The sequence below is a fragment of the Kogia breviceps genome, chromosome 10, assembly GCF_026419965.1.
Source record: "Kogia breviceps isolate mKogBre1 chromosome 10, mKogBre1 haplotype 1, whole genome shotgun sequence".
Lineage (NCBI taxonomy): Eukaryota > Metazoa > Chordata > Mammalia > Artiodactyla > Physeteridae > Kogia > Kogia breviceps.
This window is the reverse complement of record NC_081319.1, coordinates 71,223,446-71,246,382: the sequence shown is the minus strand read 5'-3', so window position 1 is coordinate 71,246,382 and position 22,937 is coordinate 71,223,446. Positions and strand designations below refer to the sequence as shown.

The 22,937-nt window shown below is 45.2% G+C and overlaps 1 protein-coding gene across 1 annotated transcript in view; it reads right to left on the bottom strand.

Annotated features, from left to right (window-relative positions):
* Window positions 1-8,470: 8,470 nt before the first annotated feature.
* TBC1D22B (TBC1 domain family member 22B) overlaps window positions 8,471-22,937 on the bottom strand; it is a 65,604-nt gene continuing 51,137 nt past the window's right edge. Inside the window, exons 11-13 of the mRNA XM_059076373.2 lie at window positions 21,843-21,970; window positions 21,482-21,577; window positions 8,471-10,473 (exon numbers count right to left, since the gene is read on the bottom strand). Coding sequence (XP_058932356.1) covers window positions 10,345-10,473; window positions 21,482-21,577; window positions 21,843-21,970 — 353 coding nt within the window. The 3' untranslated portion in view covers window positions 8,471-10,344. The remainder of the gene's footprint in view (window positions 10,474-21,481; window positions 21,578-21,842; window positions 21,971-22,937) is intronic.

Here is a 22,937-nt window from a genome sequence, read left to right as displayed (position 1 = left end):
TGATTTTATTAAAGGGGGTGCGGGGTGAGGAGGTAGGCAAGAGGGAAGGAAAGAAGGCAATGGGAATCAGGTAACAATAATTACTGCCTTGTTTTCCTCGCATTGCAGAGTTGGCTTCAGACTGTTTATTTTGCAAGTAATACATGGTATCAAGCACCTAATATAAAATCAGGCTTAGGGTGACTTACAGTTGAATCATATCACTATGAATTGGCTACTTTGGGACTACAAAAACCACAAAGATCCCTAACTCAGTTCACTTTCATCCGGGGTTGGGGAAAGGGGAGAGAGTGGGGCTATTTCTCATTTGGAGAACCCTGAGTTCTACAATCCAAGGTAATAATGCAATTTTCATCACATTGCTTTGACTCATAAATTCATTGCACTATCAGCTTTAGTATTTATTATTCAGGACTTGTTGAAATGTGCTTACATTTATTACAGCTAGTAGAAGCCTTCTCTCTCTCATTTCCGTAATAATGTTTGGACCTGTGTTTTTCAAACTCAGGTTAACTCAGCATTTTTGAAAAATGGAATACAATAGAACAGGTCAGAGGCCATCACGCACAGGGAGGGTGGGCACTCTTTGTGAAACGCTGTTCATATTTGTGTGTGTGTCTGTACTGAGTCTCAGTGTAAAATGTGTTTTTTGTTTTGTTGTTTGTTTGTTTTTTTGCGGTATGCGGGCCTCTCACTGCTGTGGCCTCTCCCGTTGCAGAGCGCAGGCTCAGCGGCCATGGCTCACGGGCTCAGCCACTCCGCGGCATGTGCGATCCTCCCGGACTGGGGCACGAACCCGCGTCCGCTGCATCGGCAGGTGGACTCTCAACCACTGCGCCACCAGGGAAGCCCTAAAATGTGTCATTTTACTGTAGGTTGTGATCAAAACGTTTGAAGGGTTTTGGGTTCTGGACAAGATGAAATAAGCCCATTGCAGACTCTCTGCCAACAGTTACAACTAAATATTCTCGACAAAATACAACTACCTGAGAACTCAGCAAAGTAAACAAGCAGGTAAATTAGGGAGCTTGGAGAAGCTATCTGTATTGAGTAAGTTTCTCAATTTTTTTTCCTTTTTTTCCTCTCAGCTTTGACCGGAGAGTAGGCCCCAGTGGGGAGCTTCACAGTAGCCAAATCAGCAAAAATTGAGAGAAACCTAAAAGAAAACTCTTGTTTCTTCTACTCTACTCACAACTCCACTTCTGACACCAAAAGTGTATGGGTTTTTTCCACACCAACCAATTCTCTTAACTCTTCAGACACCGACTGTGTGTCCTACAGCTCAATTCTGACGTTAACTACCTGGAGTTAGTGCAGACCTCAAAGGTTAAGGGCAGGCTTCCCTGGTGGCGCAGTGGTTAAGAATCTTCCTGCTAATGCAGGGGACGCAGGTTCGAGCCCTGGTCCAGGAAGATCCCACATGCCACGGAGCAACTGAGCCCGCATGCCACAACTACTGAAGCCCACGCGCCTAGAGCCTGTGCTCTGCAACAAGAGAAGCCACCACAATGAGAAGCCGGTGCACCGCAACAAAGAGTAACCGCCGATCACCAAAACTACAGAAAGCCCCGTGTACAGCGATGAAGACCCAACACAGCCAAAAATTTTAAAAAATTATTAAAAAAAAAAAAAAAATCGTTAAGGGCTCAGTCTCGCAAGATTGCCCGTTTCAGATGCCAGTCACAAGTCCCAGGTTGTCACCTATATTCTGACCAACTAGCTATAAATTGGGGGTTCCCATAACCTACCTCTTCCTCAGGTTCGATAATTTGCGATATCAGCTCACAGAACTCAAGGAAACACTTACTTACATTTACCGGTTTATTATAAAGGAAGATGAAGAGGTACATTAGGTGAGCTCTGGAAGGGTCCCTGTGAAGTTGGGGAGAACCACTCTCCTGGCATACCAACTGGAATCTCTCTGAACCTCTTTGGTAAGGGTTTTTTAATGAAGGCTTCATCATGTAGGCATAATTGATTATCAGTTCAATCCCCAACCTTCCTCCCCTCCCCAGAGGATGGGAGGTGGGGCTGAAAATTCAAAACTTCTAATCATGGCTTGGTCTTTCTGGTGACCAGTGCCCCCATCCTGAAGCCACCCAGGAGCCCACTAAGAGTCACCTCATTAGAACAAAAGATGCTCCTATCACTCAGGAAATTCCAAGGGATTTAGGAGATCTGTGTCAGAAACGGGGCGGGGGGGGGGGGGCGGGCAAAGACCAAATGCTAGAAAAACAGATACTCCTAACACCCCTATCCCTCAAAAAATTACAAGGGTTTTAGGAGCTCTGTGTCAGGAACTGGAGACAGAGACCAGATATATATTTATTATGTCACAAACCCCATCTCTCTGACCAGAGGACTTGGGAAAAGGGTTCTTCCAAGTCAGAATTCTCATTAAAAATGTTTTCTCTCTCTCCCAGACCTGTCCCAAGGGCAGACCTCAATTGTGGGGCAGTGGTGGCAGCAGTATAGGCAGCTAAAATTTCAGGAGAAACACTGTCATTCTGGTTAATTGACTAGGAAATGGAGCCCTAGTGAACCAGAGAGTATAGGGAGAATCCCTGAGAGGAGCCAGCCAGAAAGGGAATCCCCTAATTCTGTGTATGAACTAGCACAAGCTTTACATGGTCAAAACAAACCCTAAGCAGCACAGAAAAGCCTCTGAAAAACTGAAAGACATCAGAACTACAGCTCATAGAAGATGAGACAGAACTTGCAGTTTGAACCTAACTGGATTGCCTGATAAAACAAAACAAAATCAACGCAGGGGTCAGCAAACTTTTTCCATGAGGGAACAGATATTACATAGTTTGGGCTTTGTGGGCCATACAGTCTAACACAACTATTCAACTCTGCTGCTGTAATGCCAAAGCAGCCATAGACAATATGTAAACAAACAGGCAGGGCTGTGTTCCAACAAAACTTTACTTATAAAAGCAGGAGGGGGGCTTCTCTGGTGGCACAGTGGTTGAGAGTCCGCCTGCCAATGCAGGGGACACGGGGTCGTGCCCCAGTCCGGGAAGATCCCACATGCTGCGGAGTGGCTGGGCCCGTGAGCCATGGCCACTGAGCCTGCGCGTCCAGAGCCTGTGCTCTGCAACGGGAGAGGCCACAACAGTGAGAGGCCCGCGTACCGCAAAAAAAAAAAACAAAAAAACCAGGAGGGAATTCTCCGGCGGTCCAGTGGTTAGGACTCTGTGCTTTCACCGCTGAGGACCTGGGTTCAATCCCTGATCAGGGAAATAAGATCCTGCAAGCCATGCAGCGTGGCTAAAACAAAACAAAACAAAACAAAACAACAGGAAGAGAGCTAGATTTCAATAAGACCCAGTCTCACACACAGTATTCTAAATGTCCAGGATACAATCCAAAATTGCTCAACACAGAAGACTTAGGAAATGTTAGAACCGAAAACCACAATATCTGAAATTAAAATTCACTGTATGGGTTTGATAGCAGAATGGAGATGACAGAAAAGGAGCCAATGAACTTGAAGATAGATGAAGACAGATCTGAAGAACAGAAAGGAGAAAAAAAAGATTAAAGAAACAAATGAACAAGAGCCTTAGAGACTGTGGGTCCAACATTCCTATAATCAGGGTCCCACAGGAGGAGTAGGAGATTGGTGCAGGAAAAAAAACAAATTTGAAGACATAGCTGAAAGATTCTCAATTTTGGTGAAAGACATAAAATTACAGATTCAAGAAATTCAGTGAACCCCAAACAGGATAAATGCCAAAACAAACCAACCTTCCAAAAACCAAAGAAAGAAAACAACCTACACTCAGACGCAAAAACCCAAAGAAAAAGAAAAAAAATCTTAAAAGCACTCTGAGAAACAATATGGTGGTTCCTCAGAAAATCAAAAATAGAATTACCATATGATTTGGCAATTCCGCTTCTGGGTATATACCCCAAAGAACTGAAAGCAGGGTCTCAGAGAGATATTTATATACTCATGCTCATAGCGGAATGTTCACGATAGCCAAAAATGGAAGCAAGCCAACTGACAGATGAATGGGAAAACAAAATATGGTATATACATACAATGGACTACTTAGCCTTAAAAAAGAAAGTCTGACATATGCTACAACATAGATGAACCTTGAGGACATTATGCTAAGTGAAATAAGCCAGTCACAAAAAGACAAATACTGTGTGATTCCACTTACATGAGGCACCTAGAGTGGCAAATTCATAGAGACAGAAACTATAGAGAATGGTGGTTGCTAGGGGCTGGGGGGAGGGGAAAATACGGAGCTATCAATGGGTACAGAATTTCAGTTTTGCAAGATGAAAAGAGTTCTCGAGATGGATGGTGGTGATGGCTGTACAACAATGTGAATGTACTTAACACTACTGAACTGTACTCTCAGAAACGATTAAGATGGCAAATTTTATACATAAAATTTGCAGCTTGCAAGATCTTAGCTCCCCAACCAGGGATTGAACCTGGGCCCTGGCAGTGAAAGTGCCAAGTCCTAACCACTAGACTACCAGGTCACCCTTCCAAAAATGCTCAAGATGGCAAATTTTATATTATGTACATGTACATATTGTTACAATTTTTTTAAAAAGCAGTCTGATAAAAATGATTAATTAGATATAGAGCAATGATTTCAATGGCTGTGGGTTTCTCATTAGAAACTGTGGAAGCAAGAAGACAGTGGGACATCTTTAAAGTGCTGAAAGGAAATAACTATATCCAGAGAGAATAAATTCAGGAATGAAGGCAAAATAAAGACAATTCTCAGATGAAGGAAAACTAAGAGAATTAATTAGCATACTTGCTCTAAGAGAAGTGCTCAAGGAAGTTTTTCAGGCTGAAAGGAAATAATAGCAGAGGGAAACTTGGAACTTAAGGAATTAAGAAAGAACATAAATTGTTAAGTATCTCCTCTTAAGTTCTTTAAATTATGTATAACTATTGAGATCAAAAATTATAACAGTATCTGGGGTAAGGTTTTCAATGTACCTTGACATAATTTATACAACAACTACAGTATAACATAAAAGGGGGAGGGTAAAAGGATCTACATAGTTGTGAGGCATCTACATTTTACTTGAAGTGATAAAATATTAACTGTAAGTAGTTAGATATGTATATTATAATCCTGAGAGCAACCTCTTAAAAAGTATAGAGATATAACCAAAAGTCAAGATATATTAAAATGAAATACTAAAAAATATTCAAAGAATCCAAAAAGTTGCAGGAAAGGGGACAGACAGGAACAGAAAACAAATAAAATGGTAGACCTAAATCCAACCACATCCATATCATTCATAAAGTCTATTTTTAAATTTTTTTGGCTGCACTGTGTGGCATGCAGGACCTTAGTTCCCCAACCAGGGATGGAACCTGTGCCCCCTGCAGTGGAAGTGTGGAGTCCTAACCACTGGACCTCCAGGGAATTCCCTGTAAATGGTCTAAATGCAAAAATCAAAAACAAACAAAAAAAGAGAGATTATCAGACTGGATTGGAGAATAAGACCCAACTATATCCTATCTCTAAGAATCCCACATTAACTATAAAGACATAGGTTAAAGGGATGGAGAAAAATTTTGGAGACCAGTGGCTTGAGGAGAAGATCTGGGTTTTCCTCTCTCGGATAGCTGGGTGGAGTAGGACAGGTGTGTTTCGGCCACTACAGAGACAAGTGTGGTATCCCAACAGCAAAAGCAGTGAGTCCCCAGAGTCTGGCTCCCAGACTCCCCACCTCAGCTATCAGTTCAAGCAGGGACTTTCACATTCATCACCCAGAAGCCACAGTTCACAAACCACCTGCTGAATCAAACTCAACAGGGAATTCTCCTTGCTTCCAATAATTCTAATTCAGCCTTTGCCAAAATAAGGGCATGCTCTGATCGGCTGTAGCTGTGGCTATCTTGGCAAGCTGGCACAGGCTCCAAAGAGTCTGGTCTTGTACAATGTGCTTTATGTTCTCTGATCCTCTGTGAATCTCATCTTTTCCATCGTGAGTCTAATAAATCAAAACTGTCTCCAACTGGTAAGGGAATATTGGAAGTCCTGAAGAGAGGTATGAAGAGCTCAGTTACTGGGCCTTAGGCTCTGACTCCAATCCTTGAAGCTTTACAAAGCTGTTTGACATGGAAAGTCCAATCCAAGACAAGCCAAAAGCTCAAAATGAGATTCATGCCTCTAGGAGCAAATGAGGTCACTATTCCAAGAATCTGTGCCACTGTCCCCTCACAGATGAATAAAAACAGAGGTAAGGCCTACTTAAGTAGAACCGTAGAGGTTTTGATCGCAGAAATAATAGATAAACTACAGGACAAAGTATGCCAGGATTAGTTTGAAAGTTTTCACCGATTTCCTAATCATGATCAAACATATTTCAGGGGCTTCCCTGGTGGCGCAGTGGTTGAGAGTCCGCCTGCCGATGCAGGGGACAGAGGTTCATGCCCCGGTCCGGGAAGATCCCACATGCCACAGAGCAGCTGGGCCCATGAGCCATGGCTGCTGAGCCTGCGCGTCCGGAGCCTGTGCTCCGCAACGGGAGAGGCCACAACAGTGAGAGGCCCACGTACCGCAAAAAAAAAAAACAAAAAAAGAAAAACAAAAAAAAAACATATTTCAGAAAATGATTAACTTCCTACATAAATGAAGAACAGAATTTTTGAATGAAGGCTAGTCCAGGTCAGTTATTTTCTCTACCAGCCTCAGAAACAATTAATGGTCTTGTCCAAATAACACCAAGTAGAAATACTGTCCATGTTTTGTTTCGTTTTGTTAATTTTTATTTATTTATTTATTTATTTATTTATTGGCTGTATTGGGTCTTCATTGCTGCGCACGGGCTTTCTCTAGTTGCAGCGAGCGGGGGCTACTCTTCTTCGCGGTGCATGGACTTCTCATTGCTGTGGTTTCTCTTGTTGCAGAGCTAGAGCTCTAGAGCGCAGGCTCAGTAGTCGTGGCCCATGAGCTTAGCTGCTCTGCGGCATGTGGGATCTTCCCAGACCAGGCCTCAAACCCGTGTCCCCTGATTGGCAGGCGGATTCTTAACCACTGTGTCACCCGGGAAGTCCCGACTGTTCATGTTTTACGAAAAAGTTTAAATTCTAAGATTAATCGTGAACAATCACTTGAATTTCAGTCAGATCTACCCCCCACCCCCATATGCTTATGGGAAAGTCTGGTCTCCATTTTCAACTTATTTTCGTAAGTTCTTATTGTACAGATTGCTACCTGAATCCTAGTATCTGTTCTCCCCTTCCTCCGTGGTATAGAATCCTAATTCTGCGTCAGGCAAATGGTGGCCTGGAATAGACTAATCCCCCAACCTCCCTTGCAACTAGGTGTGACCTACCATGGGACTAAGTCCTAGCCTGTGAGTTGTAAGAGGAGATATTACAGAGCAGCCTTCAGAAACCTTCTATAGAACACTGCTCACACATTTCCTGCACTCTTTTTTGTCTCCTTTCTTTAAATCCATCTAGTTGCTTGGAACGTGGATGTAGTAGCTGGAGTGCTAGCTGCCACCTTGACCATGAAGACCTGGAGGAGTCCAGGTTCCTAAAGACTTTGTGAAACAGACTCATCACACCAGCCCTGGGTTGCCTACTTTTGGACTTTCATGGTAGGGAGAAGTAAATTCCCATGTTGTGTAAACCCTGCTGTTATTTTTGGTCTGTGTTACATGTAGCTGAATCTAATCCTAATATAGCTCCTAACGACTGAAGCCAAGAAACACTCTCCAGGGATTCCCGGGAAGACGTTCTAGGTGGAGAAACCACCATTCCAATCTATTCTTTGTAGAAGAAAAGTGCCGTCAACTGCCTTTCTTGAGACATTTCACAGTAAGGTTACCAAGAGAAAAACCAACCAACCAACGAAACAAAACAAAACAAAACACAAACAAACAAAAACCACCGACAACCCCCAAACCAAAACCTTAATGAAAACCCTAAATGGAGGCCCAGTCTTTGAAAACATTTTACTTCTGCATGATTTGGTCGGAAAAACACAGGGCAGGTAAGCTGGAAGGCCTGTCCTCTAGTTCCCATTCTGATGTCCCCTTCCTTGGCCTTGGGTTGGGTTTTCCTCTGTGAACAGTGAGGGTTGTTGAGCTAGATATCTCTAGGCTTTCATACAGCACTGAAATTCTAGTCCATTTTCTAACCTCCATTATGTTATATACTCCTTTTTGGATAAATTAAATAATCCTCAAGTGTTTTTCACAGTGCTTGGCACACGGCAAGGCGCCCTATAAACGTCAGCTAGGAGGGACCACGTTACTCACCGGTGTAGTTTCCACAGTGTCCTGCACAGAGGAGGTGCTCATCGAGTGTTTGCCGCATCCTCCGAGGCTGCCTTATCTTCTCTTGGTCCCCTGCCTGCCCTACAGAAAGCTTGTCCCCCGTACTTACTGGCGTCAGCACGGAGAACCTGAGAAAAGGAGACGTTAGGTTCCAGGTTACACAAATCCATGGCAGAAAAATCAGCAGTGGAGGAGGAAATACACTGTTTATTTACAATTCTTTCACTTTATCCACAATTTCCCATACAAACATAAAAACTAAAAAAATAAAACCACCACTTGGGAACACAAGTGTCTTTCTTTAATTAGTCCATCGAGGGAGGGTCACAGCCCTCTCACTCTGTGAAGGAGACTATTGAGGCACACTGAAGGGGAAAAGGAAAGGGCTAGAAAGAATGCCTGAGAAACAGCTCCCGATGAGAAATGTAACATGCCAGCGTGGTGGGCTTTGCTGGCAGACTCAGGGCGTTACCCACAGGGGAAAACTGCCTGGCTTTCCAAGAGGGTGCCGGCTGCCTGCCACCTCTTCACTACCAAACACCCAACATCCAACACAGGTCACACATCTCATGAGCTGTGTGGGGTGTGATGGTGACAGTGGGGGACACCGAACACCTCTCTCTGGGAAGAGCCCCAAGCCCCAGGGACACACAGGAACCCCTCTCCTTGGCACTGACAGTCAGTCATAGCTTCTGTCTTGAATACAATGCTGACTTAAAAATGTAAAAACAAAAGCCCTCCCCAGCTTCCAGGGGAAAGGCAGGGGCTAAAACATGCAGAAGGGCTTCTGCCTCTGTAGTCCTCTCTCTGGGAGGCTGCTAGGGGAGAAGGGTGGGGAGCTCTGACCGCTGAAGACGTGTAAGGAGCACGGCAGATGCTCCACAAAGGCCTGGGGCAGGATTGAGGCGTGGGGGGGGGCGGGGAGAGAAAAACTCTGAGACACTGATGCTTGGGTTGGCTGCCACCCGGTCTTCAAAGCAGCTCCATATGCTTGGCTGTGCTCACTCTAGCAGACTCCCATTCACTTCCCTCACAGGAGGGCACCCAGAAACCAACCTGGAGGTGCTGAAGCCACCTGCCTGGCAACTTCATTTGTGCTAGTGACCTAGATTGCTTTCACATGTTGATGCACATTATAAATATAAAATCATATCTGCTACAAAGAGGACATATATTTATACATCTTTACCCATATACATAATAACACAATTTACACATAATATCTTGGAGTGGGTCATCATGGAAAAAGGGTCTGGAGAGGTAAAAAGCCCCTTCTCTCTCCCCTGCCCTGATCCTTCTCCAGGGATGCTTGTGTATGTGGTCACTGGGGCCCTTCCCAGCTGGTTGCAATGGGGATAGTCTGGACACAGACATTCAGACATGTAACTAAATGCTGATGGGTGTGTATACCCACATACACACACAGACGCAGGCACACATACAGATGTCTGGTGAGAAAAGGAAAAATGAAATTCCTAGCCCTTGGGTTAGGCCTCTTCCCAGAGTTATAAGCATCAGTGCCTCCTCTATCTGAGAACAATGGTCTTAAAAAGCTGCCCCTCACTGGCTCAGACTTGGGCAGAAGGGGAAAGGCTAGGAATTGGCGGTAGAGGGGAGGGGCCAGGAGTCTTTTGAAAACATAAGGCGTTTCTGACCTGTGAGCAAATCAAACTATGTCACAAAAAAGCAACAGTATCAGTTGGAGCTGGGAGGCAAGAGATAGCCAGTGCATGTAGGGCAATGTGACTTGAGACCCTGAGCCTTCCCCTTCTTCTGTCCAGTTTCTTTTAAAGGGGCAGACAACCCTGTAGCTCCTTTTCTGTCCTCTCCCAGAGCTGGGCCCATCCACATGTCATGGAATACTGATAGTGGTCCAGGAGAGCCATCTGGAGACATGGAGTGGTGGACAGGCACGCCAAAAAGTTAAGACCTGGGCGGCGGATGTGAGCTTTTTACAGCAGGAGTGGTTCCTGGCCAGGGTCCACGGCTCGCACAGTGGCCACAGTGATCAGATTGCCATCAGAGATGGGGGCAGTCTGGGTCCCCATGGGGAGACAGCACCTATCGGCGGTAGTGATTGGGGGCGTCGGCAAACATGTACTTGAGTCTATACGCCTCAGCGAGGAGCAGCCCAATCTCTTCGTTGCCCCAGTGTATCGTAGGTAGGTTTTGTAGCAGCATGAGGAGACCCTGGAATGCAAGAAAGGACTTTCATCATTTTATTACTGACTAAGGGACCGGCAGGCCCTGGAATGGAGCCCCTTCTCCTGGGTCATGCATCCCAAGGGTCTGATCTCCCTCCTCCCAGGCGGCACATAGCCCTTGGCTCCTAGTTCACCTTCAGGAAGCCTTGAATAGCCTCTGCTGAGTCTCTGATCCACTAACACCTGCTTCTTTAATAATATTATAAATAGAGAATGACAACAATAAATAAGGATCTTTAAAAGAGAAAAATAATCACTCATCATCCAAATATACCTCTCTTAATTTCAAAGTATTCCTTTCTAGTCTTTTTTCACATGCGTATTTCTTTAAATAGTTGTGATCATAATTATGATTTTACATGCTTTTTAACCATCCTTTTTTACTATAATTTTTGTGTTTTCCCATGCAGCCTTCAAAAGTGATTATTCTCAATGTCAGTATTCTAGTATGTGGCTATACCCTAGTTGACTCAACCGTTTCCCTTTTTCCCTTTTATTAGATACTTAATTTGTTTCCTTTAAGGAAAAACAAAACAAAACAAAACCTTCATTGATAAGGCTGCTATGTACCCTTTTGCATTTGACATCTTTCTCTGAATCCCAATGTTCACTTGTAATCACTTTATTTATCCTCTGCCCTGTTCTCCAAAGACTCTCCTCAACCTACCTGTCCAGCTGATTTCCCACTGTTCCCAACATATGAGCCTCATCCAGCCAGGTCCACTTCAGCCACATTTATCTGTGCCTTCAGGGTTTAATTTAGGTTGTTCCTTTCACTTGAAACACTTCCTCTTTTCTCCTCTCCCTATCTAAATCTTATTCAGTTTTCAAAGCCCAGGTCCCTCAAACAGCTCCATGGAGATAGCCTATTAAAGAGGATATTAGAGTAAAAGATGAATGTGAGGATCTCCCCAGTGGCGCGGTGGTTAAGAATCCACCTGCCAAGGCAGGGGACACGAGTTCGAGGCCTGGTCTGGGAAGATCCCACATGCCGTGGAGCAACTAAGCCCGTGCACCACAGCTACTGAGCCTGCGCCCTAGAGCCCGCAAGCCACAACTACTGAGCCCATGTGCCACAACTACTGAAGCCCGTGCGCCTAGAGCCCGCGCTCTGCCAACAAGAGAAGCCACCTCAATGAGAAACCCACCTGCCGCAACAAAGAGTAGCCCCCACTCGCCACAATTAGAGACAGATCGCGCGCAGCAACGAAGACCCAATGCAGGCAAAAATAAATAAATAAAATAAGTAAATTTATAATAAATAAATAAATTAATTAAATTTTAAAAAAATGAATGTGAGACTTTAGGTTATCTCTGTAATTTAGCTACCCATGCTTCTGCTGCTACTTTGTGTTCTTTCTCTGTCTTCTTTCTGAACTGGATATTCCTCTTATTTTTCTGATTATTAAAGAAATAGTAGCAAGACAAAACCCAGAGACAAAAAGAGACAGACAGATTTGATACAATTTTGAAACCTCAATATGTGGAGGCACAAAAACAAGGTTAAAATATAAGAAACTGACTATAAGAAAATGTAACACTTATAAAAGCCAAAAGGTTAATATCCACAATAAAAAAAAGGAGTACCCACAAATCAGTAAGAAAAAAAGGAAAACCACCAAATGGAAAAAAACGGATGCAAATAGATATATACAAAATATCAGTGGCCCACGAACATGCTAGAACCCCGCCTTTGGCTGATTTGTACCATCCAACAATGCTTTGTAGTTTTCAGTGCAGAGGTCCTGCATATCTTTTATAAAATTTCTTCCTTTAGTAATAGAAATTTAGTGGGGCACAAAACTGCCTCAGCACATCAAGGCTATGTATGGCCAGCATGATTAAGTTCTGGCCAATTTTGGAAACAGTGTAACTCCTGGGATCTGCCCTAAGCTTATCCTTCTCTCATTCCTAGAAAATGGCTATGAATGGAGGAGTGGAAGTGGTCATCTTAGACCGTTAGAATAAAGCTATGTGTTGAAGATGGCAGAGCAACATGAGAGAAGAAATCCAAGTCCCTGCTACTCTGGAGCCCTGTTAGCCCTGGACTCTTACACTCAGACTGTTAGTTGAAGAGAAGTAAACAACTACCTTGTTTTACGCCACTGTTACTCTCTGGTCTTGGTTTCAAGAGACAAGTTTACATCAGCTTAACAAACACAGGCCACATCTATCAAAACAAGAAATGCAGGGAATTCCCTGCTGGCCCAGTGGTTAGGACTTGGAGCTTTCACTGCCAGGGCCCGGTTTCGATCCCTGGTCAGGGAACTAAGATCCCACAAGTTGTGGCAGTACGGCCAAAACAAACAAACAAACCAAAAACCAAACAAAACAAAAAACCAGAAATGCACATGGTCTCTGATCCAGCAACTCAACTTCTATGTACCTCTCCTCAGGAAATATTCCCACTCCTGTACAAGGGTCTGCACTGCATCATCGCTTCAAATAGTGGGGAAAAGGACACGAGGGAAGTGTCTGTCAGTATGGGGCACTTAGATAAACCAGTTATCCAAATCATGAAACACAAGGCATCATCTGTAAAATGAAGTAGGCCTACATGTGCCAAGGTGCAAAGATATCAAAGACATTTTAGGGGGGCGGGGGAACAAGCAAGTTGCAGAAAAATACTCATAGTACTATCCCACTGAGGTAAAAGAAAAAACACAACTATATGTTTGTATAGGTACATAGGTATATAAAATTTTTAGAAGGCTAGGTGGTGGTAAGCTGTTAACAGTGGTTACCTTTGGGGATGGGAGACTTCCACTTTTTCTCATCATACGTCCCCTTGATTTCATTTATTACAATAAAGTCTTTGTATATTACCTACTTATAAAATTTTTTTTGAGTAATACACATTCTCTGGAAGTTTAAAGTTTTGTTTACTTTGTAAAAAGTAAAAAATCAGAAAATAAATTACCCTTAACTTTATAATCAAGAGGAAGCCACGTTTAAATGTTTTGGCATATTTCCTTCTAGTCCTTTTTCTGCACATTTTACACAGTTGAAATACTTGCTCTAAATAATTTTGAATCTGTTTAGCATTTATCATAAGCATTTCCTCTAATATTAAAAACTCCTTTTAGACATTTTCAACAGCCAAAGAATTTTCCATGATGCAGATATACCATAATTTACATCTTCCTGCTTTGAGTATTTAATCATTTCTGGTTTTTCACTATAATGAAATTATAATGAACAGCCTTGTGCAAAAAGCCATATTTTAGATGATTTCCTTGGGCTAAATTCCTAGGAATGCAATTACTGTATCAAAGGGCATGAACATTTTAAAGGTACTTAAAGCTCATCCAGAAAAATGCTCATTTCCCTAGATCTCTACCAGCACTGAATACTCCCATTCAATAAACTTTGTTAATTTTAACTCCTGTCCCTGAGAATTCCAAGCCTGAGAACAGAACTCAAAGCCATAAGTCAAGGAAATTCCCTGGTGGTCCAGTGGTCAGGACTCCGCGCTTTCACTGCCACTTTCACCGCCAAGGGCCTATGTGGCGCAGCGAAAAGAAAAAAGATAAATCTGTAAATTGGAAAACCCTGCACTCAAGTTATTATTTTAATGTTTTCACAATTTTTGTACAAGCATGTACATGTATTCATGTAATGTGAAAAAAATACAAAAATGGGGAAAATCATATAGATCTATGCTTTCTGACATTATAAACACCCACTATATTTTGCACAGTGATAAAAAGAGGTTACAAAAACAACGTATACAAAATGTTTCCATTAACAGTTACGTACATACAATATGTTTTTATTCCTATGGATTTGCATGGCAAAATGTCTGGAAGAAGATATATCACCTTTGTGTGGTAAGATTTCAGGTAACTTTTTTTTTTTCTTTTTGCTTATTGGTATTTCTAATTTTTCTCTAATGGTTACACACACTTGCGTAAATGACAAGCAAAAATAACCAACAAAGGGGTGGCCTCTCTAGAAGAGAATATTCTTTGATAGGAGAAGCTCTACCTGTAATTTCCAATTCTTCTAGTCTTGCTAGAAACCTCCCAGAAGCCTTGAAATATTTCTTCCCCTGACCAAGTCAACCTCCCACCTCTCCCAAGGGCAGGGAGGCTTAGGCTTAGGTGGAGGAACCATTCTGCCACCTGGTGGCCATGCCTAGGAACTGCACCGTCCACACAATGCTGTAACAATGGGAACCCTGCCCGTGCATTAATAAATTAGGGATAAAGAAGTAGAAATCAAATTATCACGTGTGGGGAAAGAAGGTGTTAATCACAAATCAGGTGCTTTAACCAAAGGGTAGAGAAGAGACGCTGCTAGAGTGGGGAACAACTGAACATTTGTTACAAAGCCAGCTCATGGGATCACTAAGCATAGCATGCAGTCAGGTGAAACACCACAGTCGTGAGAAGACAGCTTGTGGGGCAAACAGCAGAGAGTGTTTCCATGTTAACAGAAGGGGGCAACGGCTTTCAGAAAAGAAAAACTCGAAATGGCTGAAAAAGGTACCTTCTGAGAATCCACAGATTCCAAAGGCAATGGAATATTGCAGAGGAAGGATCTGAGCCATGTGTGAGGGGGTGGGGGGAAGACAACAATTAGACAAGGGGGCCAAAGGAGAAGGGATAGTAGGTAACAAGCAAAGAGGCGTTGGTAAGAAAAAAATGCAGGGGAAAGTCATTAGAGAATGTCCAACAGACGGAAGAATTGATGAGGAAGAGGGGGACCATGAAAGATAACAGTCTTCATAATGGTAATTATCATTTTCTGAGCACTTACTACTCACCAGATGGGGTTCTTCACACGTACTCTACTACCACATTTAATCCTCACATCAACTCTATGAGGTACATATTATTACCTCCATCTTACAGATGAGGAAACTGAGGCACAGAAGTTAAGGAAGTTGCCTGGGGTCAAGAGCCTACATAGTGCTAGGCTGGGATTTGAACCCAGGCAATTTGGTTCTCGAGCTTGTGCTCATAACCACTATACTATATGCTGCATGCCTGGAGTAAAAGAAAAGTGGGGCATGATGGAGAACGAATGAAAAGAAAAGAAGTCACAGAAGAGGCTGTTTGAAGGAAATCTGGAAGAGCTGATTAATTTTACTCGGTAATTTTACTCAGTAATAAGGACAACCAAAGAGGATGAGTAATAATTAACAGCAAAGAACCTACAGGTCACATTAAAGATATACTATTAAATATGACACTGTGTACAGAATCACCTAGCAATACTAGAACATTCTTTGCAAACGTTAAGTGCATTCAGGCATGTAAAAATACTTTCCTAGTCAAATAAGTATTTTGAAACAAATCCCTCTGTTTTGAGAATCAGTGAGGTAGCAAAACAATTTCCTTGGTCTCAATAAAAACTTTCAAAAACAGGTCCTTGTATGTAAACATTTTCAGTCAAACGTATTCATAGGCTTCCCTGGTGTCAAAGCACCTAGTACTTTTAGCAAGTTCCCCCACCACAGAAAGCCAAGTCCCCCTCTCCAATGTTTGTTTTGTTTACATGTTGAGGAATCGTGCCCTTTCTCACACACACCAGCTTGTTCTTGGTGGAAGATCTTTAGGTCCCAGGGTTGTCTCTGAACCCTTCTTCTGGGCAGGATTCAAACTGGCAATTTACTGGGTATCTGTGAAGATGGGGCCTGCATTTGGGCAATGTTTCACAATCCTACCCTTGAGTTCCTGCAGAAGTGGTGGGTGGACGCCATCTGGTTCAAGGGATTTATTTACATTTAGTTTGTTATTTAGGCCTGGAACATCCCACGGGCTTAGCACTATTTCATTTAATAACTCTGACCTATCTCCTACAAAAGTCACTTTCAGAGTGGGAATCTCTCCAAGGTTTTCTTCCATAAGATGAAAGCAAAGGATTCTGAGACCAGCTGCTACTCTAGTTTAGAGTCATCTCCTCTGCCAGTTCCCTTTTTATGTATTTAAAGGAACTGTGGTTATTAGTCTTAGAGTTCGCTGTGCGGGGCTTCTCAACATCACTTCTGAGCCCTCTGTGGGGTCCCACACTCTCCTAGACTCTCAAAGATGCTGCTTCTCCCGAGGGGACATTTTAGGCTGCAGGTGACCAGGCATTTGCTCAAGTGCCTGTTCTGACTTACATAAAATAATGTATCTAGGAAATTATTACCTCCATAATAATGGAGGAGGGGGAGGGGGAGGAAGAACCATGCCCATGAGCAGGTACCACATAAACCGAGCTCACATGCCCCAGGAAGTGCCTGGCCAGGCCCTGAGGGAGAGGCATCAGAGCATAATCCATGCCCAGAGCACAGATTCCAGGTCTCTACACTTACTCCCTGGGTGATCTTGGCCTAGTCAATCTCTCTGTGACTCAGTTTCCCCATTTGTGAAATGGAGGTAGGAATTACAACTTATCTTGTGGGACTGTTGCAATGAATTAACACAGAGAGACATTTAGGATAGTGCCTGGTACATTAAAAGTACTAACAGGGCTTCCCTGGTGGCGCAGTGGTTGAGAGCCCGCCTGCCGATGCGGGGGACACGGGTTCGTGCCCCGGTCCGGGAAGATCCCACATGCCGTGGAGTGGCTGGGCCCGTGAGCAACGGCCTCTGAGCCTGCGCGTCCGGAGCCTGCGCTCCTCAATGGTAGAGGCCACAGCAGTGAGAGGCCCGCTATTAGATTGAACCTTATTAAATTGCCAATACTTGTTTTGACCTATAAAAATAATTTCATAAGATGCAACCTAACATTATCACCATTATTCTATTACGCCAGCCCAGGCTGAGGGCCATCTACCATGAAAGAGTCTTGGTGCAGCTCTGCTGGAAGCTCTCATCTGAAGCAGCCTATGGCCCAGAGGATGGGGCCACTCTGCCCCTACAGTGCGTGTGCATGGACACGCCTGAGGTTCCTTTGCTCAGAGGTCTCAGGAAGGAAACATCTCTTTGTTGTTGTTGTTGGCCATGCTGCGATGTGGAATCCTAGTTCCCTGACAAGGGATCAAACCCGTGCTCCCTGCAGTGGAAGTGCAGAGTCCCAACCGCTGGACCACCAGGGAAGTCCCAGAAACCTCTTAAGGTGAGCCTCCTGTGTCAGTTTTTGGTCCCCTCTCCCAGGCAGACTCCAGACAATCGGCCAGCTAGGGAGAGGCAGATGCCTTTCTTCTGGGTACTCTCACCACAGCTGGGGCACCGCCCTTTGCCCCTGCACCCTCTGAACACCTCCTCTCCAGACCCATTTGGTCATCCAGCTTGGTTTCACCCAGGATTAGCCTAGCACGGTTTACTCAGGTAAGTTTAAAACCACTTAGAGACTTGCTGTCTTCACTTCACTGCTCCCCGGACTCACAGAGTACACTGCGGGAAGTAACATTAGTGATAATAAGCTCACTGTTTTGAGGGCCATATGCAAAGTACACCAACAGCTTCGCATGTAGTGATTTGTATAATCCTCAAAATAATCCTAGGAGGTAAGTACTCTCATCCCCATTTTACAGATAAGAAAACTGAGGCATAGAGGGCCAATTTACTTGCTTAAGGTTGCACACCTAGAAAAATGGCAGAGCTAGGATTTGACCCCAGGCAGACCGGCCCCGGAGACCATGGCTTAACCACTATACTATTCTGCATAGTCCCCAACTTTAGAAGGAGGGTTGCTGCTTCACCCTATACCCTCAGCTGGCTCCCCTTCTCTGCTCTTTAAGGGTGATACATCGCCAGTCTGCTGAAACTGCCACAGCTCTAACTTTTATATCTGCAGCTACTTCACCTGGTTTTTCTTCGAGTCACTCAGCTTTTAGTCCTAAAAGCTTCTCTCCCACAGGCTAGGCCTGTTTGGCTCTCTGGGATACCTGTATTCACTGACAGAGCTTCCTCTGCAGTGATTTAATTGCAGGCAGCCCTTTAGCAGTTAGGATTAGTTAGCCTTCTTTCTCTACAGAGGTCACAGAACAGCATCTCACAACCCCACACAACACTCTTCTGCCCTTGTTCCTCACACCCATGCCATGCTTCTGTCTCCTAAGGGACACCGCTCGTCTATCCTAACACAGCCAGGTGCAGTTTTTCTTTTATTATTCATAGAATTACAGAACTATGGAGTTGGAAGGAACTTTAATCACCCATTCTGTTTTGTCTAAAGGAAAGAGGGGAGACTCCTCTATGAGTAGGACTAGCTGAGGTACTAATAAGCTGACAAAAAGTCCACTGTCATTCTGTGGGTTAGTGCAGAAAGACCTCAGGTCCATCAGATAATCGAATATGCTACCCAGCATAGAATACCTCCATGTCTACCAGAGTTTTAAAGTCACAGACTACTGTCCTGTACTCTATCGATATTGTGAATCGCTAAAAGCCATTCCAGAAATCACGTCCACTTCCCTGAGCTAATCTCGGAAGCACTTTTATCACATATGACAAGGCCCTCTGAGGCTGGCTCATGATAACCAAATTCGACTTCGTGCTCTCGATATCCTGCTCCACCTCAACCACATTATCAAAACTGACAGCTCGGGCTTCCCTGGTGGCGCAGTGGTTGAGAGTCCTCCTGCCAATGCAGGGGACACGGGTTCGTTCCCCGGTCCAGGAAGATCCCACGTGCCACGGAGCGGCTGGGCCCGTGAGCCATGGCCTCTGAGCCTGCGCGTCCGGAGCCTGTGCCCCACAACGGGAGAGGCCGCAACAGTGAGAGGCCCGCGTACCGCAAAAAAAAAAAAAAAAAAACCTGACAGCTCGCCCAGTACGTGGCCAGTCCAGGCCCTTGTCCTCATTTATCCTAGGGCATCACACATGCTGCTGGTTGGCAGAAGCTGTGGCTCTTTATCCGCTGCCTGCAGCCTCGGCCCCATGGCTACCACCTACTCACAGAAGCCCACTCTTTGCTTTTTTCTTCCAAAGCCATTTCTTGGGCAAATTGGGTCCTGTCTTTCCTTTTATCTGCTGAACAGGATTCTGTGCTTTAACCAGCTAACACCAATTATAGAGTGGGACTTCCTCGGGGGTCACTTGGAGATGCTGCTGTTCTTGAGAACACCTACGGTATCAGTTAGAACTTAGAAAAACATTCAACCTCCTCTGGCTTTTTCCCCTCCTGTTTTTAAAAGGAATATATACCCATTAAAACAAAAACAACCCCCAAACCCCTCAGTTCAGCAACGTACAAAGCAGAAAAACAAAAGCCCACTGCCACCTCCAGAGATTATGACCATGAACTGCCTTCAGGCCTCTCTCTCTGCAGATGGCAGAGCCTGGCTACCTGTACCTTCAATCCCCACTCCCTGTCCCCCTGTCCTGGGCCCCCTGCAGCAGCTGCCTGGCTTCTGCCACCTCTTCAGTCTTCTTCACATCCCCGCCTCAGGTCCCAGGACGCTGGGCTCCCACTGGTCACCCCCCTGCCTCCTTGCCTGTCTGCCTCGCCTCCCTGACCTCTTGTGTAGGAGGGTGCAGGGCTCAGGCCTGGCCCTCTTCTCTCCTCTGTCCACTCCCACCTCCTTTGGATCTCATGTAAGGCGCTGGCTTTAAAGACCATCTAGCCAAAGGCTCCTAAACATACATGCCCAGTCCAGATTGCTCTCTCTTTTGACTCCAGACCCCTAAGATTTATCTCCCTATTCTACCTCTCCATTCAGATGTCTAATGGCGTTTAAAATTCGACATGCCCAAAACTGAACTCCTGATCTTCCTCCGTAAACGTGCGTAAAGCCACCCTGACTCATCCCTTTGTAATACTCGACACACAATTCCTCAGGAATTCCTGTTGGCTCTATATCCAAGCTTGGGCCGCTTGTTACACCTCCACTCCACCATCCAGGTCCAAGCCACTCTCATGTGTTACCTGGAGGACTTAACACTAGCCTCCTGGGTGGTCTCCCTGCTTGCACCCTTGCCCACACCTGCAGCCCACACCAGAGTGAACCTCTGAAACCGTAAGTCAGATCATGTCCCTCCTCTGCTCAAGACCCTCTTGCGGTTCCCCTTCCACTCAGAGTAAAAGCCAAAGTCCTTACTCTGGCTACAAAGTCCTCCATGATCTGGGTCCCTTGTGACTTCTCTGGCCTCACTTCTTCCTACTCTTCCCTTTGGGCCACTCTGCTCCAGGCCACACTGGCCACCATCATGGTTCCACCAACAGCCCAGGCACATTGCGACCCCATGGCCTCTGCAAGCCTGTTCCTCCTGCCTGGACGCTCTCCCCGCAGATCCCCAGATGTCCACATGGCTCGCTCCCTCACCTTCTCCCAGACTTTGCTCAAATGTCACCTTCTCAGTGAGCCTATCCTGACTACTTTGAAATTGTAACCTGTCCCTCCCCTACCACCTAATAATCCCTTTATCCTGCTCTACCTTTAAAAAAATTATATTTCTATCTCCTTCTAACAGTCATTTTAATTTACTATTTACTAGGATTTTTTTTTTTTTTTTTTTTTTTTTTGCGGTACGCGGGCCTCTCACTGTTGCGGCCTCTCCCGTTGCAGAGCACAGGCTCCGGACGCGCAGGCTCAGCGGCCATGGCTCACGGGCCCAGCCGCTCCACGGCATGTGGGATCCTCCCGGACCGGGGCACGAACCCGTGTCCCCTGTATCGGCAGGCGGACTCTCAACCACTGCACCACCAGGGAAGCCCTACTAGGCTTTTGTTTACTTTAAGTCTCTCCCCAACTAGTATGTAAGCTCTACAAGAGCAGACTTCTCTGTTCTACTTTCTGTATGTCCTACTCCCTCAGTGGTGCCTAGTATGTTGCAGGCATTCAACCAGTGCTGGTCAGTGAATGACTGAAAGGTCTCTTAGACCCGCCCAGCTGCTCTGCAGCCTTTCTGGCACTAAGACCCGTTCACACGGAAGAACTCTGGGCCCCAGTGCCTTCCTGCCAACTGGGAAGGGCACCCTCTTGGGAGCATCCTTTCTCCTTTGCTCTTTCCAGCCAGGTACCTGCTGTGCTAGCTTCTACGTGCACAGCCCCGCTAGCGGGATGACTCCCATTCTGACACTCATCCCCAGTGCAGGCTGAGCTCCAGGCCACTCACCTGAAAGTCCTCCTCATCCAAGATCTCTTTCCTCCACTTGATCAAGAAGGCTGCACACACGTAGAGATGAAAGTGGGAAAACCCTTCCGGTTCAGACTGGGAAGGGAAAAAACTGTTAGGTCTCCAAGCCCTCTCAGAGCCAACCCTTCTGCAAGGTGGGAAAGCAGAACAGCACCCCTTTAATGGCTGGGTGAGCAGAGGCCTGAAAAGATTTAGCAGAGGTCCTGCCTATGAGGCTAAGGCAGACACAGAGGTAGAAAGGAGGTGGCGGGAACTTCCGAGCAGCTATACTGCACACCCGGCAGGGAGCTGGGTGCCTCAGGGACAGCCTGGCATGCAGAGGGCAGGGATCTCCTCATACCTGGTATGTGTCCCACAGGCGGATGGTGCAGCGAAGGGGAAGCTCCCGCATAAGCAGGTTGTTCATCCAACGAAAGGCAAACTGTAGGTATTCGACCTCGTACCTCCTGAAGTGATTATGTACCTGCTCTGAAACAGAAAGTGTCATTGGCCCCCTGAGAGTAACCTAGGGGACTGGACCCTGAAAGAGTCACATGAGCCAAAAAGGTGGTTTCCATTTCTTTTCAGCCACTGTCCCTGGAGAAGCCAGACACAGAGGGGCCAAACTGGCATCTGACCATCCTTTACGTTTGATTCCACCACCTCACAGCAACACTGCATGGTTACTACTCAGCCCTGCATGTAGTAGAACTATTTGAACACCCCATAGTGACATTCTAGGGACTTTTCTTCCTTCGCACGGCTGCTCGAGCCATAGAGCAGGAGACATAAGGCTCACGTGGCTGCTTGACCTTGTTACTCATCAGAGAAGAACCCAGAATAGAAAAGAATGGTGCGGGTCACCTTGGCCATCCTCCCACCAGTGAGGATTCCTCTTCAGCACCCCTGACAGATGGCAGCCAGCAGGGACTTAAACCGCCAGTGAAAGAGGTTCACCGACTCCACTCAAGGGCAGCCTCACCCACTGATGTATTAAGTGGTTCATCAGAAAGTGCCTCGTTGACACTAGCAGACACTAGCTCCCTCCCCACTCCCACCCCTTGGTATTGGTGTAGTATTCTGGAGCAACCCAAACAAACCTGACCCCTGTTCTACATGACAGCCCCTCAAATACGGCTTGACAGGATTAAAAAAAAAAATCACTATCCTCCTCAGTATCCTAATCTATAAATGGAGATGATCATCCATATCTCGGAAAGTTTGGGGGAGAATAAAATGAGAAAATAAAAGTGCTTACAATAGCACCTGCATGGGGCAGATACTTAATACAATTTTTGAAAGAGTAACTATCAGTAATGGTTATTTCTGGGGAGTAGAATTTAAGGAAGGGGAAGGATTTTTACTTTTTATTCTGTGTTTTTCTCAAGTGTCTAAATGTCTATAATTCAAAGCATAAAGATATATACATTTGGGGCTTCCCTGGTGGCGCAGTGGT